The 20,227-nt window shown below is 43.7% G+C and overlaps 1 protein-coding gene across 7 annotated transcripts in view; it reads right to left on the bottom strand.

The window, feature by feature from the left end:
* The window catches only part of Plxna4 (plexin A4), a 568,362-nt gene that overhangs the window by 156,536 nt on the left and 391,599 nt on the right, over window positions 1–20,227 (bottom strand). For all 7 annotated transcript variants that reach the window (XM_035451557.1, XM_027391406.2, XM_035451558.1 and 4 more), the window contains one exon: window positions 14,378–14,509. In XM_035451557.1, the coding sequence (XP_035307448.1) occupies window positions 14,378–14,509 (132 nt within the window). The remainder of the gene's footprint in view (window positions 1–14,377; window positions 14,510–20,227) is intronic.

Here is a 20,227-nt window from a genome sequence, read left to right as displayed (position 1 = left end):
GGTAGCCAGACAGCAACAAGGGAGAGGAAACAGCAGGAGCTGGGAAAAGAGAATTCAGCCTTCCCTAGCAAGGGTCCCTCAATGCACCCCCAGCTCTCGGGGCTCCTGGCTAATATATTATTAGTGCCGAGGCCAAATATATTTGAGTGACATTGCCTCCCACATGGTCACCATAGCTTGCAGATTCATAATACTAACCCATTAAATATTCAAGAAATGCTTCTGAGTTATCTGCTCAATTCAGATTTCCCCAGATGCATCTGATCAAAGAAACTTTCTTTTCTATGCCTTAGCTCCAAGAAGGTGGGAAATGCTAGATTGACAGCTGCTGAACTCTGAACCCAGGCAGGACTGTGGGCAAGGTGGCTTACATGTAGGGTCCTTTGTCACCCAAGACCCTGCCATTTTAACACAAAGGACTGTGGGGCTCCTGGTTGTAGAACTTCTGAAGGCAACTTTGAGCACAAGGGGTAAACTGAGTCACAGGCCTGAGTGTCTCAGGAAAGTGAGCATAGTACTACATACCTAAAAGGGTAGCTGAAGAGCCCTTGATACTCACTGACTCAGACTATGAGGAAGTTACCAGTCTGCTCTCCATTACTCTTGGCACCCAAACCAGAGGGCCTAATGTAAGTCCAAAGGCTATAGAGGTGAGGTTTTAAGTGACAGAGAAAAAGAATTCTGGGTGGATTTTTCCAATAAAATCTGATGACCTTAAAGCAATTACAAACAGTCTGAAAATAATAGAAGTGAAAGCTAAGAGTAATTGGATTCTTATGTATCAGGATTCTAGGAATTACAGGCATAATTTTTATTACTTATTACTCATCAACTGTAACTACTCAGTCTATGGACATGAATATAGCCTCATTTTGCTCATAAGAAATCTCAAATGTTCAGAGGTAAAATAACCTGCTCAAGGTTAAATAGAAAAACAGATCTAGGAAGTAGAGCTGGTCTGACCCGCCTCTAGCCTCAGCATGGGACTGGCAGCACCAGTGCAGACAATGCTAGAAAAAGGTATAGTCTTCTCCCATTTCCCTACTGCTTCACTGCTCTGTTCAACTTCCTTTTATCTAGTTCACCCCGCCCTCCACCATTAGACATTCCCTTGAAACTACTGCATCCAATACTGAGTCAGTTTCAAGTTCACATTTCCATTGTCATCTTGTACCACTTAAACGCACTTTATGAACTCACATGAGATACAGTTCTGCCATCTGCAATTCACCCTTTTATTCTTATGTTGCATTTGATAAAGTCACATGACAACATTAATGCCATGTAGTCATCTTGAACAATGGCATACATTAACAGGCACCTATTTACTTTCGAGAATATCTCATCAATATTCAAACTGAGTACACAATGTACTTAAGTATCTAAGATCTCTGGTCTCTTTTCTAGAGAACTCCAGTGCCAGTCAATCAGAACTCATGGAATTTCACTACTTCCATTTAGAGAGGATGCGGGGTGGTGGGGGGTCAGGCTTGGGATTATTTATTAGCCTTCCAAACTTGGGGATTTGGGTAAGGAAGTGAGTCACTCACGGCCTCCCACAGAACTGATAGACCCAGCGATATCTCAAGAGCTTTAGTCTCCAGATCAGTGTCCTTATAACAGGGAAGATAATGTATCCTGCCGGTGGCTGTCATTTCTCTTTCTGTTACAGTTTTCATTGGAAATGTGCCCCTCCCAAAGCTCATGTTTTGATGGCTTGGTCCCAAGTGCAGCAGTGTTCAGATGTGTGGTCCTGCAGTGATTAGACAATGAGGACTATGATCTTGTCAGTAGATTAATTCATTGATTAATTTATAGTAATAGGCAACAGGGAGATAGCAGAAATGTTATCTGGTAGAGCCTAGAGGAAGAAAGTCCTAGGAGCAGGCGATTTTTTTTGTCCCCAGTCCCTCCCCAGCTCCCACTCCTCCTCCTCCTCCTCAACCACCATGAGGGGAGCATCTTTACTGTCTGTTCCCTATCATCATGTCCTGCATTATCATAGTCTAAGAGACAATGGAGCCAGTGACTGTGAACCGAAACCTATAGTATTGAGTCAAAATAAAATTGTCCACCTTAAGTTGATTCTTTGGAGGTATTTTGTCACAGTAACTAAAAGCTAACTAACACACATACCAAGCGCAAACCCACAGATCTCTGTATAATCATCATAGAGCAGGAGGTGAGGTGGTAGGCGCACAGCCCAGGGCCCTGTGTGCCCACGTGGTGGTTCCCTTTTGTGATGCTTTACCTAGCATCCCAGGTGGTTGTCTTCAAAAATGCCACTTCAAGAGGACCCAAGTATCAGGATGCTGACACCAAATTAAGAGAAAGAATGACTGTTGGGGCAATCGCTAGAGACAGATAGTTAATGGAGCTCAGGAGTAGAGAGAAAGCTGTCAACACTTGCTCTAGTCACCAACCCTGAAGGCTAATCTTGATTGTCAACTTGATGGCTTCTGGAATATGCTAAGAGACAGGCCTTGGAGTATATCTGTGAGGGCATTTCCAGAAAGGATTAACTGAGGGGAAGGAACCCTTCCCAAGGGTAGATGGCACCTTCTGATGGCTGACTCAGCTACAAGAAGGAACAAAGTGGTTTTGCTTACCTGCTTGCCTTAACTTCTTGCTGCCCAAGGTATCTACCCCCTTTGCTGCTGCTGCTGTTGCTGTCCTTCACAGACATCAGACTTCAGCCTCTCTGGCTTTCAACATGCACTGAAGACCAACAACTTTCTATGAAATTTCCTGACCTTCATCACCAGATTGGGGCTGCTGAGGTAATGCATAGACACTGACTTCATTCTGAGCCTTTCCAAGATGCAGGTTGCCATTTGGACCACTCTCACTCTATCCATTTATGTTAGCCATTTTAGCAATTTTTAAAATATAGTACACATGTTATATTCCCTTATATAGCTTGCCTAGTGTGTAAGCACTTAGAATTGTCATCTCTTCTGTTGTCACACCCCTCCCTTGTCTGCCTGTGCTCTGCCCTTAATATGTCATCTTGTTCCAAGATGGGGGGAGGGAAAACAGGCCATTTTCTCATCTATCTAAATGTCCTGGAAGATGAAGGGTCAGAAACTCCTTTGGGCTTTGGGTATAGTTTGAATCTTAAGTGCTTTCCACAAGCCCATATTTTAAAAGCTTGGTTCTCCAGCTGGTGGTATATTTTGGAAGGGCTTGGAAACCAGGAGGTGGGGCTTGTCTGGAGGAAGTAAATCAATGGGGTTAGTCCTTGGGTGGACACATTATCCTTTGTACTTCCCATTGCCCTCTCTGTTTTCTGGTCCGCCATAAAGTGATTAGCTCTCCTCATCACATGTCTCTGCTGACATGATGTCCTGCCCAAGCACATGGAACTAAATGAATGTGGACTGAACGCTGCAAAACCATGAGTCAAAGTATACCTTTCTTTCTTAATTTCGTTCAGGTATTTTTATCATATAGCTGAACACTAACTAATATATCTTACCAGCTTTAGCTAAACTTTAAGAATCCAATGGGGCTGGACTCAAATATATTAAAATATCTTCCCCTAGTGTGGGAAGAATAACAATGGAATACCCACAAAGCTCCATGGAAGTGACATGGCTTCATCTGATTAGAGCAGGAGACCAAGACTCTTGATCCCTCTATACCCTAGAAGACATTGTTCAACAATATGAATGAAGGCTATACCTTGGGATTTCCCAAGGGACTTTGAAGGAAACAGGGCTCTTGGGTAGTAGGTGGTATCTGGAATTGAACCAGGCTTTAATCTTAGGCAGAAGTTTGCTCAGGTGCCTTATCCCCTAACAACACAGCTTCTGATGGCAATGATAATAATGATTAGGATGAACTAGAGTGGTAACTCAGCCATTAACAGCTAAGGTTCACAATTGAAACATCAAGAAACCAGAGCATAAACTGCTTGAACAATTTGCTCTAGGCAGCAGCATTGGTAAGAAGTGAGGGCCTGGATGAAAAGCCAAGTTCATGGTCTATTCATGAACCCCATGGTCTCCAGATAAGAGCCATGCTTTACTATAAAAGAAGCTACTAAACTCATCATGTTTAGGTATTACAGACTTTTCTGCTATGTGAATGGCCATTTAGAGACACATCTGTTGGGAAAGTATGGGGGTGCTTCCCTTCCTGTCGCTTGGAGAGTGGCATTAGTGCTTCCTGGAGTTCTGTATATGCCAAGATACCCTAGATGTTGCAAAAGGGCTCTAGTCCTAACTTGTACCAACAGAGACCAAATTAAGGGGCCTTCTTGCCCAGGACAAAGGGGTAGATCGTAATCTACCCACTCTTACCTCTTCCTGCCTCACCATCCTTAGGGGCCCTCTTACCTTCTAAGGTATGTTCTGAAAATGGGGTGCATAGCTTCCCTGTCGAAAAGCTAAAAAGACAGGCACCATTGCTTACTACTACAAAGAACTTAGTTCCCCATGAGAGGGTACGTGGGGAAGAGCCTACCACAGGAGCTGAGTCTGTCTCAAGCCTGGCTCTTGCTTCTGCTTACTGTGTGGTTTCAGAACAGCTGCTCACTAGTCCTGGGTGAGAAGCAGGCTGGGGGAGAGTGTTCCATCAGAGAAGCCTTGAGGAATGCTCCCATTCTGAGTGCTAGGGCACAAAGGGAAATCCAGGATGCCAGTACTGAGGATTGTAGTAAACTGGGGAAGGAAGCTTCCTCTTCTCTTACTCTCTGAGACTTTGTAATTATAAGATGGAGACATTCTTTGTTGATTGAGAAAGTTTCAGCAATGACACACAAGAGCCTTTGGGATCCATTACAAACCAATGGGAAGGCTTCCACTGGGAGAACTGCTGCAACAGCTTTTCTCTTTGTGAATGCCTGAGGTGGCTCAGCTTCCTGTCACTCACTTTGCAGCCTACATTTCAAGTTCACACTCCCAGGAGCTATCAGACACGGCCCAGTCTGGGTGCCAGGAGCAAATGTCCAAACCAGCTTGTCACAGTGTCAGGCATCCAGACAAACTGGAGCTGACAACTTGGTCCTCTACGGGAATGAAAAGAACGATGGAGAGATATTGGCAGCATCACTGTCAAGCACACCTCAGGTGAGAGGATCCTAGAGACCCAGTGCTGACAGAGTAGGGACCACTACTTCAGAAGCCTAGCAACTCCAACTAAAAAAAAAAAAATCTTATTCCCACACTAGAATATTCCAGTGAATTAGTGTTCAAGATGGCCACACTTAGTGTCAGAGTTTCAAGATTGTGACAGCTCATATCAGATACACTCAGAATATTTCTAGGGACACTGAGGCACAAAAACAGTAGCCATGGCCTTGTGACATTGGGGGGGGGGTTCCTTGAGAGAAATACCATAGGCTTTGGAGCCCTGAATGGCATAGACCTTTCTCTTTTTTTAACCTTTTATTTTGTGTGTGGGTATTTTGTCTACATGTATGTCTGTGTACCATTTGTATGCCTGGTGCCTGTGAAGTCCCGATGACGGTGTTGAATCTCCTGGAACTGGAGTTATAGATGGTTTTGAGCCTCCATGTGGATGCTGGAATGAACCCAAGTCCTCTGCAGGAGCAGCTGTTGTTCTTAAGCTGAGTCATCCCTCCAGACCCACAGACCTTTCTTGGCCTCTAGTCCCACCTTCTCCTTAACCCATGTTTCCCTCAGAAATGCTCAGTGTGGCAAAGTCACAATCCAAAGGCACCTCCTCTCCATTTCCCTCCTTCAAGACAGCTTAACCATATCTCCATCTTAAGCCTCAAGCAAAGAACCTAAATGGGATGCCCAGCAGAGAAAGGGAAAGGATGTGGACCTGCCTGTCTTTATTCTTTTGGATGCCTTCTATTCTCCAACATCCTTCTCTGAACATTTTCACGTCACATATTTTGCTCCTACAAGGGCTACGAGTCTACCTCCCTGCCTCACTTCCTTCCTTCTGCAGCCCTTATCACCTGCTAAGCTACTCCATGATCTATGGATTATGTTTACCTCTTCTTGGCTGTTACTAAAAATCAAAGCTACCCATCTATTTCTTCAAAGGGGATCAATACCTTGGCGAGTATTTAACATCTAGTAGGTGCTTTGTGACTATCTGCTGAATGAATGGATGGATGAATGAGCCATGGGTAAACGGTCTTAAAGGCTTGCTTATTGAATCATGTTGGAGGAGGTTGGACAGGGCTGCCTCTCCTTCATCTTGTTCTCTGAGGTAGTTTCATTTTCCAGCCCCACCCCCAGTACTCAGGAGTGAAGACAGGCTTGGGGTATCCCCAGATGCCTGGATGCCACCCACTGTCAACAGAAGCCAGTAAAATAAAGGACACCATAAAAGATGGTGTTGGTTCAGATATAGAAAGCTAGTGGGGACATGGGTTGGGGCCCTTGAATCTCAGGCAGGGAAAGGCTGTGGTATAGGATAGTGGAGACAGTAAACGTGGTAGAGAAACCTCCCTCTCTCTGGGGACTCTAAGTGTAAAGCCTGCATTGATTGGGGGAAGATGCTTCTGTTCCTATTGGGGTCATTCCAGGGCCCCAGGGTTTCTGACTCATTCAGCTCATCTTCTCTTTGAGTTGCCTTGCTGACATTTCCTCAAAGGTCCCTCCCATCATCTTGACAGTTTTTTTTTCAATAACACAGTAATTCCCTAATGTGTAAATATTCCCTCTGTGTTTATGGAAGTCCAATAACCTATACCAGACACATGCACACGTTTACACACAGCAAGGAAGAGGCCGACAGAGACACAAAGAGACAGTAGCAAGTTGTGTGTCCATGCTCTTACACATATGCACACATGCAACAGAACTGTGCAGAATAAAAGGGGGAAATGAGAGAGCTGTAAACAACACAGAAAGCACCAGCTATACAGTGGCAAAATGACACTGACACTGGCAGTGTGCACTCATTCACTCCAAGGCAAAGGCTCTATTGAAAGCAGAGCTGGCTGAGCACAAGACAGGAGCCCACACAGCGAGACAACAGAAACAATGTCCCAGCTTCTGACAGAACAATTTGCAAATTATCAAGCAAGGCACCCACATTTGCTCACTGCTCTCTGGCTACCAGATGTCAAGATCAAGGTTTTCTAGCTGTATCTCATTTAATCCTCACTGAAAGTGCAGATTGATCCTATTTCTTATATTCTCATTGTAAAGACAGCCAATGGGTTCCTGTGTGACCCAAGGGTGTCGCTTCAGCAATAGACTCCCCATTGCCTGCCACTCTCACGGCAACCCTTCTATGTTCTCAGAACCTCAGAGCTTGCTGTGTTCTTCCCTACCTGGATGGCTCTTCCCACAGCAGCCACCTCCTGCTACCTCATTTTATGCTACCTTTTGCCCAGCAGGTCCTGCCCCAGGAACAGTTCCCTGGAGATTGTCTTTCAAAGAGCCAATTTCTATCACTATCTGAGACATTGCTTTACTCCCAAATCAGTTCTGTTTTCCACTGTGCTCACTATTATCTGACTTAAGCCATTCATCATCCCTTCATTTCCCCAGAAAGTACAGTACCTGAGAAGAAGCACTTGGTACCCCCATGCACACAGAGTCCCTAAGATCTAGAGGGAAGTCTGGCTCACAGTAGGTGCTCAGTAAATCATTGTTGGGTATCAAATGAATAGGGGGCTGAGGGGCTAGTAACTTAGCTGGAGTTACAGAACCAGGAAATAGCACATGCTCATACGATACACAGGTGTGTTCTACAGGTACAGTCACCACCCACTCCATCCTCTGTTGTCATGAGATTTCCTCACCACCATCATCCAGCCATCCTTCCTCACACTGAGTGCCTGCCAGTGGCAAGAGATTGTCATGCTCTCTTTGGAAGCACATATACAAAAAAAAAATGGTGAGACATTGTATGGAATCAGAGGAGAGCTCCAAACAGCAGGGAGAAGACTCTGGAAGCTTCCATATCTATAGGTTTGTGGTGTACTGCAATGGCAAAATAGGTGTGAAATCTTTTCCTGGCTGTCTAAATCTCTTTCCCATAGTGTGGAATACAGTGTATCATATGTGGGAGGGAGACAGCAGAGGTCAGCATCACTAAAGGACCCTGGGAAAAGCAAGAAAAAGCACAATTTAGGAGAGAGCCTTCACTGATGGCTTCTCACTTCATGGCCAAGTAGAAAATTCCTCAGGCCCAGCACTGACATCCTGAAGCTTTCAAACAGCTCACATAACCAATACTCCCTGGGTCTTACCCCAATCCAGTGCCTGATATCTCATCTGTATCTTCTTCAGCTCCCCAGGCCTCCAGAAGGAGCCAGCTAGACCCATGGCTCTGTCATGGGCATCAATCCTACAGGAACTAAGAGGATTTCTGGGGCTTTTACTTTGAGCAAAGCATTCTCCCAGATTCCAGACACAAAAGAGACAAGGTCCCTAGCCTCTGGGGATTCCCATGCCAAAGTGCAGAGAAGAAAAAAAATAAGTCAACAGGGAATATTCAGGCCAGTAAGCAATGGAAGAAACTAGAATGACAGGAAGGAGTGATGGGTAGTCAGCATCACAAGAAGGAACAGCTAAGGATGCCTAGCAAGGCATGTGGAGACAGCAAGGGCCCTACATCTGGAAGGAACAGTACAGGGTCAGGGATACAGTGTAGGCTGATATAAAGGAATCAGAAGATGGGGTCAGAATATGATCTTGGATAGGGTCACAGCATGCAGTGAAGGGCCCATGTCTAGAATTTGGATGCCAAGAGAACCAGGAAAGCATTGGTGGTAGGAAAACTCAGCCAGCTTGCTCACAGTCTCCAGACTCTCTCCTCTCCACCGCTCACCTGGCTGCCTCTTCTTCATCTTGCATTAGAAACAGCAGCCAAACCAAAAGTTCCTTTAGGAATTGACTTGCTGAAATCACAAAAGCTCCAGATGAGGAGTGGAAGGGTTCCTTCTCACACAGGTTCTCCAATAGCTCCCTCTGACACATGTCCTTCACACATGCCATTCAGATTGCCATTGCACTGGGTTTAGGAGTGAGTATGCCCACCTCATGAGGTGGGAAAATGTAGACCCTGAGGTGTTGTGGTCAGTTTTTAGTGTCCAGAGCAACGTAATTGAAACAAGAAGCTCAAGGCCATAGACTTCTGGAGATGTTTGTTCATTCTCTCACCTATTTAACACATATGTACTGAATTTTTATGTGTCAGATACTGTTCTAGGGGGCTATGATATACATGGAAACTAAAAAGATAAAACATATCACCATTTCTATTCTCATGATGTATACATTCAAAACAAATGCTTTTGTCCAGTAATCCCCTCTCCATACTTCAAGGGGAAACTTCCTCAGGCTTTCTCATGAGGTTGGTGAATGCATGAGCATGCATACTACAGTCACACAAGAACTAAAATGATGAAACATAACATTTCCATTCTCGTGGTGCTTACACACTACACAAGAAAGACATGCAAGTCAATAATACACATAACAGCCATGGGAACTTTACAAGATGAGACTAAGCATCCTGGATAGAAATAAATGAATATAGGGAATTAGTAGTTGCTGGATCTGGTGGACAGCAAGTTGGAGTTTCTCTGAGGAACTTGGGAGAACCTCCTGAAAGCAAAGACTTGGAAGAGAGTCTGCCTTGGAGCTATCTGGAGAGAACTTTAGCATGAGAATCATTAGAGCAAAGACCTCAAGGCAGGAGAATGCCTGACATAGCAGAGGACTGTCACCTGGGGGTATAACATTATCTGGAACACTTGTTCTGCCCTGATTTTGCAGAGTTGGTATGGAGAGCAGAGTGAGATAGAGGTTGATGAGGTTAGATAGTTCTAGAACATAGAACATACAAAGTCTCACCAGGCATGGTGGCTGTGATGGCTAGCTTTAATTGCCAACTTAACAAAATTGAGAATGACCTGGGAAAAGATTTTCAGAGAGGGTCTGTCTATATTGTGTTGGCCTGTGGGCAAGTCTGTGAGGGATTATCTTGACTGCCTGAATTGATATGGGTAGCCCACTTTGGGCAGAACTATTCCTTACTCAAAAAGGTACTAAGATACATAAGCATGTAGAAATTAAGATTCGGGCAAGCAGTCAAGCAAGCATGTATTTATTTATCTCTGGTCTCGATTGCAGATGTAATATGACTAGCAACTTGAGGCTCCTGCCACTATGACCTCCCCACATAATAGGCTAGAACTTGAAATTGTAAATCAAATAAATCCTTTTTTCCCTAAGTGACTTTTGTCTGAGTACTTTATCACAGCCAACATGAATAAAACTAGAAGAGGAGCATGTCTACAATCCCACCATTTGGGAAATAGAGGCAGGACAATCTGTCATTCAAGGTCATTCTTAGCTTCATAGCAAGTTCAAGCCCCAGGTGGGACACACAATACCCTGCCTCAAAAAACCAATCCCCAGACACATGAATAAAAGTACCACACAGGCCTTCTGGGCTCTCATCAGTACTGAAGAATTTGCTGATTTAGAACATGATGGCATGTTCTAACTTAGACTTTAAGAGATTATGTTATGTGCCTTGAAAAAAAAGTCTGGGAAAATATTGACAGTTACAGAGGAAGCAGACAGGGGTCTATTGAAAGTATCAGGCTTGATCCAGCGTGGTAGCAATGATATGGGAAATTGTCATATTTGGGAAATATTTTATAGAATCAATAAATTTCCTGATATGTTGGAATGTAGAGTCATGGGTTAAAAAAGAAGCCAAAGATGGCTATAATGGATGATTTGGATGATTTGGATGATTTGGTTGTTATTAACTAAGACAGGGATTATTACAGATGAGGGATGCTATGGAGGAAGATGAAGAATGTGGCCTTGGGCAAGCTAAGTTGAAAGTGTATGGAATGCACATACATGAAGATGCCTCAAAGGCAAGTAGCTGTGTTAGAAGGGCTCAGTGGAGGGCACGAGATAAGATGTGAAGCCATGGGACTGAACATCATCATTAAAGAATAATATAACATTAAGAAGACAAAGGAAAGGGGAGGAGGGACCAGGTAGAAACCAAGAAACAGCAGCCACAGAAGTAACTGGAAATCAAGGATATTGAGGGACCTTAGAAGCAACAATTCAAAGACAGCCTGGTTTTTCTAAGCTTTGAAGTTCACAGGTGAAGGCTTAGCTTCCTAAATTTCTCTGAGCCTTTCCACACAATAGCTCTATCAAGGTACCAATGATAGGGGAATCCTTCAATACATTTCCACTTGAGAAATGACTCAAGTTTTGTAAAACTATTGCCTGCTACTTATTTTGATGAATGCAGCGGTGCTGTGCACAGTCACACCTGTGTGTTTCTATGCTGTCAATGGCAGCTTTATGTCAAGACAGCAGAGTTGGATGATGCAGTAGAGACCATGTGTTCCATGTACCCTCAACTACACATTAGTGGAGGCTTTATAGACAAAGACCATGAATCCCAGGACAAATTCCTTGGTGTTTCATGTTATTAACTTACATCCTTCAGGAATATTTAAGTCTTTACTCACATGAAGAAAAAATAGTAATCTGAAGACTAGCACATGTTACTCTTGGATTATTCAAACTCTCAAGTGAAGTGGCTCATCACTGTTACCCTTAGTTTACAGATAATAAAGGCAAGACAGGTAATGGGCCAGTTATTTCTAAACTTGACACAAAATAGAGTTATGTGGGTAGAGGAAACCCAACTGAGAAATTGTCTCCATTAGATTGGTCCATGGTCATTTTAATGAGGAATTTCTTGGTTAATGATTGCTTCATGAAGCTCTAGCCCACTGTGGACAGTGCCACCCCTAGTCAAGTGGTCCTGAAATGTCTAAAAAAAAGCAAGCTGAGCAAACCATAGAAAGCAAAAAAGTGAGCAGCATATCTCCATGGTTTCTGTCTCACTTCATGCCTTGAGTTCCTGCCTTAGTTTCCATCAATGGTGGACTTCACCACTCCAACCATTATGGAGGTGAATCCTCTCCTCCCCAAAGTTGTTTTTGGTCAGTGTTTTATCACAGTATCAGAGAAAGCAAATCAGAAGATGGCACTCAAATGGTATGACTAGAGTCACCCAGTCAGTTAAGGACAGGTCTGGCTTGAAATCCAAGGATTGACCTCATGGCTAAGCTTATTAGATCTGTCATCTCACTTAAGTTTGGAGTACAAGCTGTTAGATAGCAGCAAAGGATGATGATTCTCTATGACTCTGGAACTTCCATGTCACTACATTTACCAAATATAAAAGTCAGGGTTGATGCTCAATGTTACAGTTTGAGTGTGAAATGTCCCCTCAGGCTCAAACCAATGGTGGCACTGGTTTGAGAAGTTATGGACTCTCTGGGACATGGGGCCAAGTTAGTAGACAAAGATGACTGGGAGCAGGTCTTTGAGGGTTACAGCCTAACTCCATATCTAGCCTGAGTTCTGTGATTCTTGTTTGCTACCCCAATACAAGCAAGCCACTGCAAGCTCCAGTTGCCTAGAACTGACCCTCTCTAGTATTCTTTGCCATGATGGACTGTATCCCTTGCATCATGAGTTTATAAAATCACATTTAAGCTGCCCCTGCCAGGTATTTGGTTGCAGCAATGCTAAACAACTAATGTACTCAGATGTTGTGGTGCCTGTGCCCTCAACCACTGTGCTACACAATGAATCTGCCAACCCATCGGACACCAGTGCTGACCCAGGCAATGAGACCTCTGGTTTTGATTTTTGGGTCTCTGTGAAGAACAACTCCAAAATGGATGAACATCTGAACTTCTTACTCCTGCCTTTCTTTCCTGTTCAATATGCCATAATCAAGTTCCCAACTTGTCTCATCACCAAGCCAGAGTGCATAGGGAGCACACTAGAGGAAAGAGAACCAGATGAGAACAGTAAGTCTTCATCTGGGTTCTTCAAAGGTAGAGGAATGCCCACATTCACTGTTACCAGAGAGTGCTGATAGTTTTGCACTAGTAGTTTAGCTTTCAAGTCTTTCAAAGTCCTTCAGTGTTTTAAGTCCCAGGTTTAGTAATTCTGGATTTCAGATCAGGCAAGGGATGTTGAAATGTTCAATGTTGTGCTCAGGTTTTGGGCCTTCTTTAAAGAATTCAGTTCCATCAAAGAAAGTCATTCCCCTCCCCATCTCCTGTGGCCATAGACTTAGGCAAAGAGTAAGGAGTGGGGAATCGCACTAAGAAAAGAAAAACTGCAGCTGGGGGATAGATTTGCCACCAGCTGTTCATTCCATCCCAGTTATATCCAATCCCAGAGCAAAATATCTCACCATTCCCAAGCCATGGTGGCCTCCAAAGAGCACCACAATGAATCCCTGTATTGCTGAAGCTGGCAGATCCAGAGACCCACACTGAGAGAAGATGTCATCAAGCTCCTAAGAAGGGTGGGGCTACTGTGGGCTTCCATGACATAATGGACAACTTCTGTGGGTGGCATAATGTGGAATTCATCTCCCTCACTCCATGGAGTCGGGACACGTAGAACAATCTAGACTCTGTCAGCACGGTCCTCTAGAGAGTTCAGGCACACTAATGAAGATGAATAAGAGAGAGAGCTGTCCCTCATGGCCATGGCCTCTGTCACTCAGTGCTCAGGCATCCATATTCATGAGCTAGATAGACAGCTTCCAATATGACCCCCTAGAAATAATGGGGCAGAGGTACACAGTGCTGGCCCACACTTGGGGTTCTGGGATATACTGTGGAATCTAACACTCTGGGCAGTGAGTTAAAGGACAACGAAACACCTTTAATTATATGCAATTGTCTCTGGTCTGCACTGAGGACCCCTGAATAGCTTACTTAGCACTTGGCTAAGCTCCAGAACCAAATCTAACATTGCTAAGTCCTGCTTAGTTTCAGCCAACAGTCATCCCTGTGCCTTATCTGTTCACAGATTGGTTATCACGTACTCTTCTGGAGGTTCCACTGGGTTGGAGGTACATGGGAGTGCTCAGACCACAGGATGGGTCATCTCATTTCACTGCACTGTTTTGCAAACCTTCATCCATCGGGTTCGTCTATGATGCTCACTTACCTAGGTTTCTTACAGCAATAAATCTTTGCTATCACACAGATCTCTTGGGACCTGAAAGGTGACTTTGATAGGTGGTTATCCTTTGTGTAGGGGAATCTGACCAGGAACTTGGGGTTCTACATTTAAGAGTTCTTCTTCAAGGTAGTAAATGTTGGTTTTGAGCCTATCCACACCATCATTTTGAATCCAGTGGATTTGTCCTAGACTCATGGATATTTTCATATTTCAAATGTTCCATTCCTGTTACAACAGACCCAGCCCTGGTCCCCAGGCAGCACAACTGAAAGGAAACACACTGAGCTAAATAAATCAAATCACCTCTCTGCAGCTGGCATCCTGTAGGTTTCTACGGAGCCACAGGCTAGCATTTAGTTGCAAGACAAATGTTGAGCAGAGCTCAACAGCCTTACCTGCCTTTCTGACATGATGTAGAGTTGCTCATGGTCCTTGGAAAAGGCCATGTCCCGGAGAACTGGGCCTGGGTCTACCACCTGCACAGTCTCATACTGGAGGGCATTCCCCTTGGGCCCATCCACCCGGATCTGCAGAGAAAAGGAAGAAGGAAGGTGAGGTGAATGTCTTAGTTACTTTTCTATTGCCGTGATAAAACACCATGTAAGGCAACTTACATGGGGATCAATTTATTTGGGCTTGTGATTCCAGAGAGATACAAATCTGTGATGACGGAGAAGGAAGCATAGCAGTAAGTGACAGGCATGGTGGCAGGAGTAGGAAGTTAAGGGCTCACATTTTGAACCACAAGCATGAAGCAGAGAGGGCAAACCGGCAGTAGGTGACATATTTTCCTCTCAAAGGCACACCTCCTAGCTTCCCCAAATAACACCACCAAATGAAGAACAAGTTTTCAAATGCCCAAGACTAAGGCGGGGGGGCGTCTCATTCAAACCACTATGATGGATTTAGATTTCGTATTGTTCACTGCCCAACTTTAGCCTAGAAACACTCCCAAAAGTCAAAGGCAGGAAGCTCAGCCTCTGCAGATGTTAGAATTCAAACCCAAAGCTATAAGTGACAGAAGCCCACTGTGGCCAACTACTGGAGGATCATGGAGGAAGGAGGAAACAGACAAACCTGAGCTTTGAAAAGAATCTGGTTTTGTCTCTGGTTTGCTAAGCCCTAGGATCAGTTCACTGAGTCAGTGCAAGTCTTTAGAGATGAGCTTGGGGCTAGCATCCAAATGAAGGGTCTTGAAATCATCTCACATAAGAAAAACTAGAAGAAAGACTGACATTTGTTAGCACAAGTATTTTTGATATATGGATGTCGGTTTAGTCACTGAGACTTCCATCCAGATATCACCGTTCTGCTTTGGAAAAGACTCGAGGAGTCAATCCCAGAAATTCCACATCTCTGATCTCCTTTGGTCCATAAAAAATAGTAGCTTATACTTCAGGATTTGAAATAGATAGTGAGTCCTGAAATAGCTCGTTGTGAGGCTCCATTCATGGTCTGAGGAAGGAAATCACTGGAAAATGTGCCTCGCTCATGAGCCATCCTCAGTCTTTCAAGAATACTTAGATAACTACATGATCCTTGGGCCATCCCAAAGTTCTTCCTAGAAATGTCTAGGCAATGTGGAAACCACCAGAACAGACGTCCTCCTCCCCACACACCCCATCACTGCTAACAAACCTAGAAAGGACTTGGGCTTCCCAACCCCATACAATGCTCATCTGGCCTCTGGCCCAAGTCTCTAAAGTCACCTAAAATGTAACCACACTGATCCAGCAGGCATCATGCCCCATGAGATAGCACTGCCTGTGTAAGGTGGGAAAAGTACTCCTGAGGATATGGCTAAGTGAGAGTTAGTGGATCAGAGGCCTTGATGGTATGCTGCTAATACAAGGCATCTCTGGAGGGAACCTTAGTGATTCCAATAACAAAACTAAAGAACACATTGCATTCCAAATGCCATCATTATGTAGTCATTTTAATTTTTACCTTGCAATTTTCAACCTCTTATGAGCTCAAAGAGAACAAAAGAGTTATTCAGAGGAGCTAAATGATAGAAGGGGACACCACAACTGGCGAAACCTGATACATTGGATGACCAGAATGCTTCATTTCTCCCAAGTTCACTGAACTCAGATACTAGTTGATTTGATGGTTTTGAATTTGATTGCTTGACCACTATTTTCAAATGAACAAATAAATGAAATTGAGACTCCTCTTTGCTGATTTCCCATTATGCTCATGAAAACAACAATAGGAAAACCAGCCTGAAGAGATATGCTCAGCTCTGAGGTAGAAATGCCTCAGAGGCATCCACCTCCATATCTGTACCTACTGCTGAACCATCAGTGGACACATTGGCCAGGTTCTTTCTCAACAAAAAAGAAACAGAAATCTTTGCAAAACGAGTCTGGTGGTGAAGCTAGTGTTGTGGCCAATGGCCTAACCAGACTTCATCCCCAGCCAGGAGGAGTTCTGGAGTGGGAACAGAGTGATGCTGAGCACCCTGGCTGATGTCAGCTTCCTCAGGCCCCTAACAGACACAGACACCCATAGGGACCATCTCATGCCTTGGTCTGATCCCCATTAGAAGTTAGATTCAATGCCTCAGGACTGTTTGTTATCACCTGCCTCTAACTTCCCTGTTGCTTAGGATAGGGTGATAAACCAGATGTAGCAGACAACCTATGAAAACAGTAAGGATCCTACAGACGCCAATGGGGCCTGGCCTTTTTGTTTCCTACCCTCCACATTCTGCCAGAGCAGGAGAACAGCTAGGAAGGTATCTCTCCTCCTCTTCTCCTCTCCTACAATCCTGATCACAACTTTATATATAAGAAAAGAACTCATGTATCTATTTTCTGAGAGAACTAAACACAAGACATGAGCAAGTTTATAGTAAAATTGGCTGTTTGGTGAACAGTCCTAAAATTTAGGCAGAATGGACTAGCTTACAAATGAGAATTATTCTTCATGGAATAGGCAATGTCTGGTATTTACATCTCATAAATTTGTCACCAGATTAATATTGTCCCTACTTGTAGGTGATGCCTGGGATGCTAAATAACTTGTCCAAGGTGACATATCCAGTGAGCATCGACATGGAGTCACACCCAGACCCGATTAACTTCATTGTCCATGCTTCTATGAGTTCACACATTATATTGAACCATTACCCCGGACCTCAAACCCTAACACTTAACTCAGTCCTATTGCTGAGATGAATCTGCAGTCTGTCTAGGAGTCTGTGTTGTGCAAACATTACCCTGGGGTGGTGAAGAAATCATGTCTTTATCTACTGCAGTTCTTTTGGGGAGGAACATGCATATGAATGAACACGAGGAAGTGAAATTTCAAAATAATGAGCCCTTATATTTTTGTTTTAGACCTTGCAAAGTATTCTTCAGTAACACTCTCTCATCTGGTGGTCGTAAAATTTTTATGCTGTTGACTGTCAGCATAATCATTCTCATTTTATTGATGAAGCAACTGAAATGGGGACTGATCTGAATCTTGCCCAAAGTTCAGTGGAAAACCATGTCAGGCTAGACTAGAACCCAGGCCTCTCCCGATTGCTGGATCAGCATTTGCCTCTTAGCTATTTAGTTTTTCCAAAAGCCTTTGACAAGGCTCCACATGAAAAGGTATTTTAAAATAATGAGTCTCCACGGGATCACAGGCGGTTTGACCAAAGAAATAGAACTGACTTAGAGACAGGAAAAGACATATTTCTGCATGGAGAAATAGCACTGAGAACTCCCCAAGCATTAGTGTTGCCTCTAGTCTTATTATATTATTTTTTTTTAATGCATGGTCCAGAGAAGGGAGCTGGAAACTTCAAGGATGATTCTAAGCTTTGGGGGCTAACAAAAAAACCCAACAGTGGGGACAGAACTACAGAAAGGGACTCTGCCTTCTGTGGGCTGACTGTGAGGGAGGAGCTATTATGGGGGAGACAGGGGTGAGACCCAAGGGTATTCCTCATAGACTGTAGGACATGGTTAGTATACAGCAATTCATTATTGAGTAAATGAAACTGCACTCTACCAATCCAACAATGGACTCTAAGTTGCTAGGCATGATGCAGGGAAGAGGTGTCATAATCAAGAACAGGGGCCCCAGTATGACATTTTCTGGTTCTAGTACCCCAGGGCACACAACAAAATGTTAGACAGCATTCCTGTAGGATAGCACACGGCCATCTTCCTGACCATATCTACCTAAACACAACATGGGTTATCTCATTCAGCCCAGTCTTTTAGAAGGTGGGAACATAGTTCAGATGTTTGGAACTCATGATCAGCTCAGGAACAACATTTCAAACCATGACAAGGAAGTGAGTGTTGACTTAGAAGGACACTGTTGGCCAGTGGCTGTGCTTCAGTCACAGCACAAAGGCCACCCCCAAGACGTTTGAAGTAGTAGCATAAAAAAAAAAAAAAAAAAAAAAAAAAAAAACAAGGTTTGTTACTTTATACAATGCAGATGATACTTGTGGATCCTGAGTGATGGGAACAGATCAATAGAGAAGTCTGTTGTATTTAAAGACAAAATGTAGACCAATTGTGCGTGGGTCATGGGTGCATATTTGGATGTTGGAGGACATTAATTTGAGGCAGTCACCAAAGAGGAATTCACATGCCCACTCTGAGTTCCCTCGTGTGGTGATGTGCTCATTCATTCTGTGTCCTACATTTTCTGAATGACTGTCTAGACTGAGCTAGATTCTACAGAGGAAAAGTGACCCCAACCTGGCCTTCCAGGAGGCTTGGCTCCTTAATGGTTCAATCTTTCTATCAATGAGGTCAGTGAGCAAAGAGGTGTTTTAACACTGATACTGGCTCTTTCTAGGGAGTCTGAACAACTGTTTAGGGTATAACCAGGGTTGGCAAGCTCCAAGTGATAGTACATACAGGTAGCTCACAGGTCACATGACAAAGGGCTTTCAACACAGCAATCTGGACCACGAAACTTCAGTAACTTAAAAGCCTCCATGGGTTACTAAATCTCTTAGGTCATTAAAAAGACTGAATCAAAGGAGCAAAATTGATAGTACTAATGGTTTCATAAAATTACGGCTGGCAGGAAAGTAAAACTAAATATATGAAAAGGATATCAGAGGAGGAAGTGTGGGCATCTTTCTTCAACAATGTCATGAGGATGAAATAAATGAAACAGATCTAAGTGTTTCCTGTCTGTCCAGTGGCAGAGAAAGATGCTCTTCCAGGACCCACCTGAGCCCTGGAATGTTCTAGACAGCATTCAACAACAGAAATATGTAAACTACTGATGTGGGCCATCTCTGCCATTAAAGATTTCTAATAGTGGTCACATTTTTTAAAAAAAGATAGTAAAGTTAATGATTGTAATATTTTATCTTACCCAGTATGTTCCAAATATGATTACATTAACATATATATATATGTATATATATACATATATATATGTGCAAAACTATCAATGAGATATTTTTACATACTTCTTCTGAGCCTAAATCATTGAAATCTGAGTTATATTTTACATATATTTTACATCTTACTTGGAACATCTACATTTTGGGTGCTTACTATGTGGGTAATGGCTACCATATTGGATGATGTCATTCTAGACTATTCTCATCTCTACACTCTTATTTTATACTTACTAACTTGGCTAAGAATTCATCTTGGTGACTATCTTCTTGGGTGGGCCATAGGCATAGGTCTTGCCCAACCACAATATACTAGAATCTTCCCAGAACCTTCCAAGTGTAGCATGTCACAGTGTGTTTCATAGTCCTCATATTTTTGATGTTTGGGAACTGTAAGCATTACTCCTTGGTATGGCCTCCTTCAGGTCAAGGAAGTTAAGATGCTCAGATGCACAGCCATGGTTCTAATCTAGCCTGGCACTTGCTAGGCCCATCTGCTTGTGGCACAGGACCAACTAGTCAAACAGTTGCTGTGGGAGCAGGTTTCTGGAGGCTTCCAGCTATATCAGCTACATCTGCTGGGGAGAAGGTGGCAGCCAGACAATTAGATGGTAATGGGCTAACTACCAAGGACACAGATGCACTTCAGTATTGACAACTGGAAAGGTCACACTAGGACTTAACAATTGAACACCACCCCTTTGTGGCCCATGCAGGAGGCTCTGTTACAGCTAAGGCATGCACTGTACCACTCCTTCCATGTGGCTTAACAGGGACACAGACACACACACACAGACACACAGACACACAGACACACAGACACACAGACACACAGACACACAGACACACAGACACACACACACACACACACACACAC

This window comes from Cricetulus griseus, assembly GCF_003668045.3.
Source record: "Cricetulus griseus strain 17A/GY chromosome 1 unlocalized genomic scaffold, alternate assembly CriGri-PICRH-1.0 chr1_0, whole genome shotgun sequence".
Taxonomy (NCBI): Eukaryota; Metazoa; Chordata; class Mammalia; order Rodentia; family Cricetidae; genus Cricetulus; species Cricetulus griseus.
This window is presented reverse-complemented; position numbering and strand designations above follow the sequence as displayed.